The sequence below is a fragment of the Manduca sexta genome, unplaced genomic scaffold (genome assembly GCF_014839805.1).
Source record: "Manduca sexta isolate Smith_Timp_Sample1 unplaced genomic scaffold, JHU_Msex_v1.0 HiC_scaffold_1178, whole genome shotgun sequence".
Lineage (NCBI taxonomy): Eukaryota > Metazoa > Arthropoda > Insecta > Lepidoptera > Sphingidae > Manduca > Manduca sexta.
The window spans coordinates 1-12132 of NW_023592017.1; the positions used below are offsets into that span (position 1 = coordinate 1).

General features: G+C 35.6%; 1 protein-coding gene and 1 non-coding gene across 2 annotated transcripts; one reads left to right on the forward strand and one right to left on the reverse strand.

Annotated features, from left to right (window-relative positions):
• Positions 1 to 215: 215 nt before the first annotated feature.
• Positions 216 to 6135, reverse strand: LOC119191200 (probable serine/threonine-protein kinase nek3; the record flags this gene model as incomplete). Its single annotated transcript, XM_037445100.1, has 7 exons — positions 6082 to 6135; positions 5370 to 5529; positions 4930 to 5046; positions 4625 to 4690; positions 4171 to 4539; positions 1974 to 2221; positions 216 to 477 (listed from the first exon to the last, which is right to left on the reverse strand). Coding segments are annotated over exons 1-7 (1276 nt in total), but the record flags the coding sequence as incomplete, so codon positions are not given.
• Positions 6136 to 9277: 3142 nt separating this feature from the next.
• Positions 9278 to 11870, forward strand: LOC115456459. The gene is made up of 2 exons (XR_005113390.1): positions 9278 to 9592; positions 10416 to 11870. It is a non-coding gene; the product is annotated as an uncharacterized LOC115456459 (transcript).
• Positions 11871 to 12132: the final 262 nt, after the last annotated feature.

Sequence of the window (12132 nt, forward strand, 5' to 3'; positions counted from 1 at the left end):
ATTTTCTAGAGCTTTCTGTACGATAAGGCTGCCACGTAATGATTTTCTTCCACGAGGTGATTCTGAAGGCCGAGCGCAATTCGGCGACAAACTCATTGGAGAGCCAATGGACTTCTCCAGAATTCTACTGCTGCGCGAATGTATAGACTTTCGAGGCGAGACACTTGACGAATTATCGGAGTAGCGCAAAGTAAACTCATCGTCTTCGGACATACTTTCATCAAGTTCAGATTGTTGAAGTGTATTAGAAACCATTAACACATCACTAGAGTCTTGCATATTTTCTATATTGCTGAGGTCGAATTTAATAGATTCAGTCTTTCTATTACTTTTCTTGGGATCTTTGAGGGCCGATTTCTTTGGATTAGGCAGCCGTGGAGATTTTTGGAAAGACTTCTGACTTGACCTCCTAGATGAGTTACTGGCGCGAGCGGTTGTGTTTTGTTGATCAGAATCTGTTATTTCTAATACAGTCACCTGCGAACAAAAGCGTCCTAAATGCCAAGGTAATGATTTCATAATAATTGATTTGTATCACAAGGCTCATTTATATTCCATTATATTAGTCACTATACAAATAAGTCATACCTAATGGTGGGAAATGCTAACAAAATCAACCGTGGCCCAAAAAAGAAATACTTTAAGTTTATAAACATAGTAATAATCTATACTATTATATAAAGCTGAAGAGTTTGTTTGTTTGTTTGTTTGTTTGAACGCGCTAATCTCAGGAACTACCGGTCCAAACTGAAAAATTCTTTTTGCGTTGGATAGCCCTTTGTTCGTGGAGTGCTATAGGCTATATATCATCACGCTATACCCAATAGGAGCGGGGCAGTAATGGCTAATCTCAGGAACTACCGGTCCAAACTGAAAAATTCTTTTTGCGTTGGATAGCCCTTTGTTCGTGGAGTGCTATAGGCTATATATCATCACGCTATACCCAATAGGAGCGGGGCAGTAATGGCTAATCTCAGGAACTACCGGTCCAAACTGAAAAATTCTTTTGCGTTGGATAGCCCTTTATTCGTGGAGTGCTATAGGCTATATATCATCACGCTATACCCAATAGGAGCGGAGCAGTAATGGCTAATCTCAGGAACTACCGGTCCAAACTGAAAAATTATTTTTGCGTTGGATAGCCCTTTGTTCGTGGAGAGCTATAGGCTATATATTATCACGCTATATTCAATAGGAGCGGAGCAGTAATGGCTAATCTCAGGAACTACCGATTCGAACTGAAAAATATTTTTGTGTTGAATAGTCCTTTGTTTGTGGAGTGCTCATAGTTATATATCTTAACGCTATGACCAATAGGAGCGGAGCAGTAATGGCTAATCTCAGGAACTACCGGTTTCAACTGAAAAATTCGTTTTGTGTTGGATAGCCCTTTATTTGTGGACCGCTATAAGCTATATATCATCACGCTATGACCAATAGGAGCGGAGCAGTAATGGCTAATCTCAGGAACTACCGGTTTGAACTGAAAAATTTTTTTGTGTTGGATAGCCCTTTGTTCCTGGAGTGCTATAGGCTATATATCATCATGCTATGACCAATAGGAGCGGAGCAGTAATGAAACATGTTGCAAAAACGGGGAAAATTATGAGTTTTGAGAGCTTCCGTTGCCTGCGCTGCGTAAACGGTTAAAGTTATGCAACAATGATGTATGACGGGATTGTTTCACTTAAAAGTTCTAAATAATATAACAAAAGTCCCCCCGCTGCATCTGTCTGCCTTAACGTGTTAAACTCAAAAACTATCTAACGTATTAAGATGAAATTTGGTATGGAGACAGTTTGAGACCCTGGGAAGAACATAGGCTCCCGGGAAACTACTATTTTTATAACGGAAAACTTTAGCCTGAATAACTTTATAACGCGGGCGGAGCCGCGAGCAAAAGCTAGTAAATAATATTGAGTCTGAAGTATTAGCACATTTCACTCACACCTCATTTTAAAAACTCAACTTACAGACTGGTTTCCACTGCTCCTCTTGCTCTTCCTTGTAGCGGTTTGTTCGTAGGTGCTAGCTCTCTTGGGCGTCACTCCAATAGGTGTAACGTTTTCTTTAGACCGCTTGGCGGGCCGGCCGCGAGGCGTCTTTCGTACAGGACTCGGTTTCTTTACCACATAAGAAGGCGTTTTCGGTTTAGACGTTAATATTTTTTGCTTGGGCGTGTGCCCAGTCATCAGCATAATCGCCGCCTGTTTTGTGTGGTCTGAAATAATTTAAGATATTAGTAACAATAAATATGATATTAAGGATGGAGAGATGAACAAACCTTCCGCATTATAACAAAATAACAAAGACGACCATAAACGAATTACCAGTACAAAGAATTTAATATCTTAATTAAAGGAATCAATTTCCGTTAGGTATCTAACATCAAAGAATAAACATATTTTAGATTTTGGATGAAATGTTGCTCATCTACATCAAAATGAAACTATTTTTTTATAGAACAATAGATAAATGTTAACGTATGAATAATTATCTAAAGAAACGTCTTATATGCAAACAAGCGGCGCAAGCGCCGGGGAATGCCGCTTCCGGTTAATTGAAGTTTTCATTCTATATGTCATGCATGTCCTAGACACAATTAGTACCCATGAGTACACGATAAAATAACAAATTCACTATAGCCTTGTTTTTAAATTAATTTACAATTGACACATTAAAAACCCACAAAAATAACAGCAATGTAAAATATTAAATTAAGTTAATAATAAATTAAGCATAATACACGGCATACCTTCTCAGATGCTACCGAGATAATAATAAATAATCCAATATATATATTTTTTAGTATAAATAGTAGCAGATAGTTCATTGCACAAAATGCAGGTGTTGCAGTGTTTGCGCGGGCGACTAAACAAAAAGCCTTATCAGCCTCACGGCGTATGAAAATGACGCAACGTTGCAATGACATCAGCGACCTTGCTTACTAGATGCGAAACGGCATAATTTTGTGCAAAATGTGCATGTCTCTTGCGAAAATTGTCAAACAATATTAGTAAAACTTTTTTAGTTTTTCAAGCATATTCTTAAAGTGAAATCGACCGACGCAAAACCCTTTTTCATACATACTTTTAGCAAACGTAACACGTTTGGAAACTTAAAGAGTTACTCCTGGTTACTGCTTCACAATAATAAATTGTATACAACGTTGGCGCGACGTAATATCGTCGTGGTATAAATATAACTGAGAACGCATTCAGAATGCACCGCGCAAGCGACGACACGTGGGACGACGCGGCGTCTCAAATGGAAATACACAAAATGAAGGCATTAGAAACCAACGATGTGTGAACAAGTTACCGGAAGAAGTCTGAAGGTGCACTATTTATATGTATGTTTTTATCTAAGGATAATCCAGTCACGAATAAGAAACCGGTCTTTATAAATATAAAGACTTTATTTTACCATGAAAAGTAAATACCATAGGGTGTAGAAGACTCATTCCACTCACTTATAAAATAAACTTCAATTTACCATACTCTTCAAGTTATGGCATGAAAAAAATGTACAATTGTTATTCTTTATAGGAATTATAATTTATTAATGTTTTTAAAAAAGGAATCCTTCTATAAAAACAACAAGTATCAAAATTGGTTAATAAGTTCGAAAATAGGAATTCATATTACATAGTTTGCAGTAAATACGGGTGGACCTATCTTGCCATTTCTCTCTTACCCTCGCAATATTGTTTCCTTTGAAATTTACGTGTTAATAATAAACATCGTACAGTAATCTTTGATAACCAAACCGGCAAAAAGAATAGTACAAAAACACTATTAAACTAATATATCGGTAATATGATGTAAACAGCAATATTAGGTAATGTTTTATAACACATCAGCTACATATTTAAAAAAATCTTTCAACTTGGTTCACTACCTTTGTCATATAAAGTGGTCGCAAAATCTCGCATTTTCATGTTTGAACATATACAACACTAATCCCTAAGTGGGTAATAATTCACACACCTTACAATGCAAATAATATTCTACCTACATTTATTCTAGGATAAATCTACATAAGGTCAACATCAGCAGAAAAGGTTTGGGATTCCAACCTAAGATCACCATCCCACAGGATATAATAATACACACTCCCATTACTTTAAAGAAGCAACAAAACATATTATATAATTAAGTGAAAACTCACCAATCTTAACGGGCGCCTCGATCTTCATGACTCTGAGTTTGTGCGCACTCTGTGCCTTCTTCAATACAGTCATACGCAATGGTGTACTCTTCTTAGCAGATACCACTCTTCTAACACCAATATTTGGTCGAGTCGGAGGAGAATAAGCCTTGGTAGACTTACGGGGACTTGGACTACGAGCCTTTACGTTTTTCCGCGGACTCGTCTTTCTAGACTCGATCCAGAGAGACGCCTTCGTCGTTTGCATAGACAGATTCTTGGGGCTCACGCGTGATGTAGACTTGCGTTTGGTTTTATCCTCTTCTACTGAGGTGTCTGCATTAGAGCGTGGTCGCTTGTTCGACTGCGGCTGTGGTCGCGGGGTCTTATCTGTAAATAATTCTTCATTAACATTTTTGTTTTGTTTCAAAATATTAGTGGGATATTGACATAGCTTGGCATATAGTAAACTTACCAATTTGCTCATTATTGTCTCTTCTTTGTGGTTGCACGATCGCCACTTGTTTGCCACCTGTGCTAGCTGGATTATGAAAATGATGTTAGTTTTATTAATCATTGTGTGGCATAATATTTAATGAGGTCCTATGTGTTACTGAAAATAATTATGTATTAGTAACCAAAACAAATGCATTACTTTATGAAAAGTTGCTCTCTTGACCATGTAGCAGTAGGAGTGTGATGAGGTACTGGGTTTTATATCCCAGGTAGAGATGTTTCTACGCCAATCAACATGAATATAGATGAATCGAGTGTAATTACCAGGCAAGGAGCCGCGGTGGTGTAACTGCAGCGCTTGGTCGCGCGAGCCGCCCGCCGCCGTGGCGCGCCGCCCGCGCCGCGAGTCCACGCGCCGGGGCATGCGGCTCAGGAACACCACTGCACATAACACGCTAGCATTATTATTATATACTTAACCATAATCCAGTGGCATCGCGTATGATTAGCAGCAGGGGTGGCCAGGAGAGGTAGCAAAATGTCAAAAATTTAATCTTTGCACAATTTAACCTTTGTTCTTAATTTTTTTCGCATATAATCGTAACTATGGAGGGCGCACGGCCGATGTTTTATTTGTTGTGTTTCGAAAATGAAACCTTTTTGTTCTCGTTTGACGCATATAGGTGGTAAAGTTTTAGTCGGCACGGGCGACAAAACCCACGCCAGGTCACAACAAATATAGCAAAATGAAACAAACTACAAACCAGGCTCATTGTATTGATGTCGTTTGACATCAGGATTGGAGTATTCCCAGCGCAGCGAGCGGTCGCCGAGCGTGATCACGTCGCCGTGACGCAAAGCAGCAATGCTCACGCATTTGCCGTTCACCAGAGTTTCACCATCACCCACATTTCTCACTACCGTCTGTAACAATACCAACACAATATAGACGCCGTAAATGCATAAAACTGTTTTAAAGTAAATAAGAACAGAATTCCAAATAATTGGAAAGAATTAATGATTGACTGCTTCAGTGGCGTAGTTGTATTGCATGTCCGGTACAATAGCGCTCTGAGGTCCTGGGTTCGAACTCCGGTTCGGGCAAAGTGATATTTGGGTTTTTCTGCTCAGTATCAGCCCGGAGTCTGGAATTTGTGCCCGATATGGCGATAGGCTCGCCCCTATCACATCATGAGACGGAACATACTTGGCGAAAAGTGGGTGCCCTAGTTGCGCTTCTCTGCATGCCTTCGGGGATAAATGCGTGATGTTATGTATGTAATGATTTGGTATGGATTTTCTTTTTGCATAATAATTATAAGTAAAATTAATAAAAGAGATAATAAGAGGCAATTTTTTTATTTCTTTTATTATCAAAAATCGATATCTGCTATACATTGATATAAAATAAAAAGAATAACAAAAACAAAGATTTAAAATACCATGACATATAGGAATAAACATCATAAGTCAAACCTGATTAGCATGCACAACAACAGTAGCATGATGCGCGCTGACCGTAGGCAGCATCACACGGATGTCGCAGGCTGGATCACTGCCAAGCGTCGCCAGGCCATCGGGCAGGGGTACTGCTTCACGTCGCGCCCCTGCCTGTCAAGCACCACCAGTCGACCGCCTGACATCTCTGTCTAAAAGAGAAAATTACATGAAAGCAATGAAGACAAATTTCGTATTGTGAATGCCAGAATACTGACAATAGGAATAAAGTACTTTGTAGAAAAGCTAAAATAATTTATTTTACATTTTCAGCACAATCTATTTTAAGTTGTCATTGAAGCAATATTGATATCTAGCTCATTTAATGATCCATGTTCAATGTGAAAATGTGTTTGCCTTGACCTCACTTCTTTCCTTGTCAAATTGTTGTCATTCACTTTACCAAAACTAAGCAAGACTGAGATATAAAATGTTTTAATTGATAGTGAAAAATATTTCTTTGAGAGTTATGAATTCTAATAGACTGACTATAATCTTCCTATACGCTGAGCTCCACAAAATATTTTTAAATCAATACTCAATTTATACTTATCAACAAAGAACCCATTGCTGCATCTTTTTACAGGCTGACAGGTATCTGTCACCCAACCCTTCCCATCCTATTCCCAAAAACCAAAATATCAACAAATTTGGCATATTTTATAAGATTGTAGTAAAATTGTACACTGCAACTGTTAGTAAGTGAAGTGGGGTTCAATATAATGTAAGTTCGCGAGAGATGATTACCGCTCAGTAGTTGACACAGTTATGCTGGCCTGTTAGAACTGGATTTTCACAGTCTAATCCCAGAACATGACACATTTAAGTGGGCTATTATGGCGGGTTTAACACCTTGTGTATGGTGGTTGGTATCTAAGCAGATATGATATATATCCACAAGCAAAACTGTACTAATAATAAATACATAATTAAAAACCAAATTTATTCCCACCCTGGACATATTACAAAATTGAATGATATTTCTATGTTCAAATGTAAGATACAGTCATTAATATATCTATCATAAAGGACATGCAGCATTAATAACCTAACATTAATATTTACATTTTGTCTCGAATAACCAGAAGTCAGTACTGTTTTTGAATATAAACTTGTATCTTCTGAAAAAATAAATTGACCAAGACCCTCAATACAAAATTATACAATTCATATACAATTAATATTGTATTTCTTTGCATTTGCACTAGAGAAAATCCTACTTTTTCCGCACATAAACTTTTTTTCTTATGCAGCATCGTTAGATAAGTTATGGAATTTTAACTTATATAGGTATCAAGAAAAAATATTGCAACCCCACCATGTATTTTGTATATTTTATCTAGTCATTGTTTTGATTTTTAATAGTGTATTCTGTATGAAAAATTTCCTTGTGTTTTAATAACAAAAATATGAATAACACGACAAAATATTTTTATCTAAAAACGCTATCCACAAAACATTTAAGTAAACATAAAAAAAACACATCGAGAACCATAGAGTAATCTATAATTTTGTCCCGAAAACGTCGTTGGTAAATTCCATTTCCCGCCACATGTAATTAACCTCTTATTTAACTATAAAACGATTCATTTAATTACAATATGTTCGTAGTTTCAATCTTGTCAAGGTAAATAAAATTTTTAAAAAAATAAAGCTCTTCGTTTATCAAAAATACAAAACACGCCGGCGACGCATCTGTCAAAAACTACCAAATAAACTTACCGATATAATTTTCAGTGTCCTAAAATAAATCATTATATTCTAGCTAAATGTGAATCACAAAACGAACTAACAAAAATCAGTAATTAGCACAGCTTGCAATTGAGAAATTCACCAATTTGTTTATCACCAACAAACGCTAAGAACAAAAATACAAATGGCGGTTGCCGCCTATTGACCCCCGACGCTTGTATAACTATCATCGTGTCCATTTAGTGTTGCCCGATACACTCATATTCATAATCGTCTAATTAGTTCATAATTTTAAATCAATATCACTTTGAAGTCGGTTAAATTCTTTAAGACTAGGGGTAATATTTTGAAAATCTGTAATAAGTCGGCTGGTAGCGGGAAGCACAATAACACGAAAAGTATATGGCAGCAAGCGCTATCACCGCGTCGGGTAACATCGGGCCGAATGGATTTGACAGTCTCTTATTTATCTACTTCAATTCAAATTTCCATACAATTACAAAAATATAATATCTGAAGTGTTTTTTCGAGTTTTATCAATTTTATCAACAGTTAATAAAACATAAATGTAAAGGAAAAGCAGACCAATTATATTTTTCACATACTGCATAGGTAAAAATAATTAAAAATATTGCGAATAAAACATAAATCTTTTCAATATATTTAACATTGAACAGCGCTCTTTGACAACTATCGCTCACATTCAATAACAGCTTTGAGACCAAACTTGCGACCGTATTGCGACCGCAATATAATTTAGTCGATTTATCAGGGAAATAAGGCGTCACGGTGTCAGACATCCCTAATCTTGTTTACGCTATGGTTTTTCATTCTATGTATGAAGCTGAGCTGAGGTTATTCTATGGAAGGTAGATAACATAAAGACAGGATAGAGGAAGGAGAACCATCTCTGTGTATAAAAAATAATGCATCGAACTGCATCAAATTAGAGTGGCTCTACGGTAGCAAATGGGTAAATTTTATGGAGGACAATATAAGTTCTGTGAAAACAACAAATATGAGATTTATCACGATAATAGTAAAAATCCCTAATAGAATAAATAACTCATAAAAATATTTTACATAAGGTAGGTCGGAAAAATGTAAAAATTGTATAATAGGCTAAAACGTATGTTGTCATATAATAATAATTTTTTCTAATTATATATTTTGTTTTTTAATTTTTGTCCACTTGGATAACTTATCACTGTATTAACAAACTATCATAAGCAAAAATATAGTTATCTTTAATACTAAAATGTCTTCTGACAGTGTAGGATTTTTTATTCAACTTTTTTAATTTGTGGAAATAAAACCAAATGAAACTGTCTTATTTTTCGTATCGGTTACCGTTTATTTGTTCATACCCCTTATACTTATCTAGATAAATACACCTTGCTCCTATTACCGCTGAAAACATTTTTAACTTGTCCCCATATAAGATAATTGTCCTTGCCTATATTCCCTCCGGTCATTTAAATGACCAACATTATATTTTATCACAGACTCAAAAATAATTAAATTATTCTTTCATTCAGAACATCTGACACATGACAGACATTTTAAGTGCTGAGGGGGCTTCAAAGCGCTTTATCTTATTGAAAACCAATGTTTATAAATACTGTTCAGACTGTTTGAATTGGAGAGCGTTGTGTTTATTTACAAAGGAGTAATACAATAGATATATGTGAAATGGATTTAAATAGCACACATAACCCAAGTTATTGGTTCGTCATAAGAGAAGATCAAAGCAATGTCATATTCAGCAGCAATAATTTTACAATACAAAACCAACAAAGTAAGAACTTTATAGTAACCCTATTCAAATAAAACTATGACATGTCTATATTTCTAGTGAAGAAAATGACAGCTTCATAATAGAATATTTTGCTTGTGCCTTAGAATTTGTACATAGTTATATACCCTAGTGCCTGCATTATGAAACTAAACTTAGAAGAAACTGTATTTCGGTCTCCACTCAAAAACTAACAAACATGTTGGCAATTCGAAATATTTGAGGATTTGTAAATCATTTACACCTTGAAACAGATTCAGTTTATGCTTAGAATACTATAACCTGAATTTTTGGATCAAAGTGGTCAATATTGTTGTGTGATCCCTGATAATAACGTGACTATTCATATAACGCGACAATGCTTTGTTTATTCTAGAAAATAAAATGCAGTTAACCACCACATGCAAGTAAGCTATAATTACTTCATTAATTTTACCAGTTACATAGCCTATACTTTGTCAAGTGTAAGAAGATATGATATCACATTCATATTTTGCCAGATAAGTTAGGTTTCATGTAGTAAGAGTCAGACGTTTTGCTAGTAACATGTATAATTCCAAACTTGGGGCTAAGCAGAAAATCTATATTTACCCAAACTGGGATCTAGCCCAAGACCTACAGGATGACTTTCTTTTTGCAATAAAATTATGCCAATAAGGCGGTAACACATATCAAATATTATTCATGGCTTTCATAAAATGGCAAATATATCTCCATTTAATGACTGCATTTCTTTCCATTGTGTTATCATAAAATGTTATAAAATTCATGACCTCAATCCGTCATGCAAATTATTTGGCTTATAACATTAACATTCTTTTATTAGTTTCAGGACAAGAGGCAAGATATATTGTTGACTCAGCCGAAACAGGCAAGTATATCGAAATTGATGATGCTCCAGTAATAGTTCAAGAAACCACAGAAACTTTTGATAAAGATCCACTTAGAAGTAAGGATGAAGATAACTTTTGGGACAGAAATAAAGTAAAAACACTTCTTAATTTATGTTTAGAGAACAGGTTTAAAAATTCACTCAAAGATAAGTCTCTATGGCAAGAAATTGCTAAACATCTAGGAACCACTGTTGATGAGTGTAATAAAAATATAGGAATCTTCGAAGGACATACACAAGATTACTAAAAAAAGAAAAAGATTAGGGAAAGAAATCAAATGGGTTCATTATAATATTTGTGAAGAAGTATTTAAGGAGTGTAAAACTCTTCCTCCATCAGTATTGGAACCATGGGAAGATTATAAAATACGGAAGCTGCTTAGCTTATACATTGAAAATCTACATAAATTTAGAAGTCCAGACTGTTTGCAAAAAGGATGTGTGGAAAGAAATAGCAACTCAAATGGGAACTACAGAGTATAATTGTTACCATAAGTTCAAGAACTTGAAAAGAGCTTTACTTGAACTGGTTGGAGAGAAGTCGCGAAACTGGGAAGCCTATAAAATGGCAATACCATCAATACTTTGAAAGAATATTTTATAACTATAGTCCTACATTAGGTCCCTGGGATAGAAACAAAACACGATTACTAATGGATGCATATGTTCAGATAGCAGATAAATTCAAAATCCAAGAATACAAAAGAAAGAACTTTGGAAAGAAATAGCCACTGTAGTAGGCGAAAGTGCTAGTGACTGTGACAAAAAATTTCGAAACCTTAAACAAACATATATTCGGCTTAAAATGAAGGCAGACTCAGGTAGAAGCATTACAAAATGGCGATATTTCAAAGATTTTGATACTATCTATGGAAATACAACTATAGCGAGCACAGAAGAACCTAAAATCACCCAGAAGTCGACACAAGAAGATTATGTAAAGCTATTGCTTTCATTTTATTTGGAAAACAAGGAAAAATTTCGGGACCCATTAATCAAAAAGAAAAATGTATGGAGAATTTTGACACCGAAAATTGGTTTATCCACTGAAGAGTGCGACAGAAAGTTTAGAAATTTAAAGCAGACTTATATTAGGCTAGCAGAGAAAAAGCGCGAAACCGGAAAAAATAACAACTGGCCATATTATGCGTACTTCGAGAAAATATTCGACCAACCTACTGTTCCCGGTACGTGTAACCACGTAAATGTAGATGACGTTACGTTGTCAGAAATAAAACGTGTAGTGCGCGACATTCAAGACAAGAAAGATAACGACAAATTCGAAAGGCTCTTACAGCACATAGAAGAATCTAATAATATTCAAAGAGAGAGAAACAGAATATTACAAGCAATTTTGGATAGGAAATAAAAAATTACAGTTGAAGATTATGATATAATAAACTCATTCATTCCAAATTTATAAGTCCTTGTTCCACCCCAGTTACGAGGACAGGAGAGCATGTTTTAATAAGACTGGGTGTTTAACACGCAGTTACTAAACTACGCCAATTTCGACACGCCCAGAATGCGTAACGTAAAAAGGTAGTTTTAGGTGATCACATATAGTCTGCCTAAGATGTTTTATTACATAGATACGTTGTCCGAGCTCAATAGTGACATGACGAATGTAAGGTAATTGCCCGACTTACCG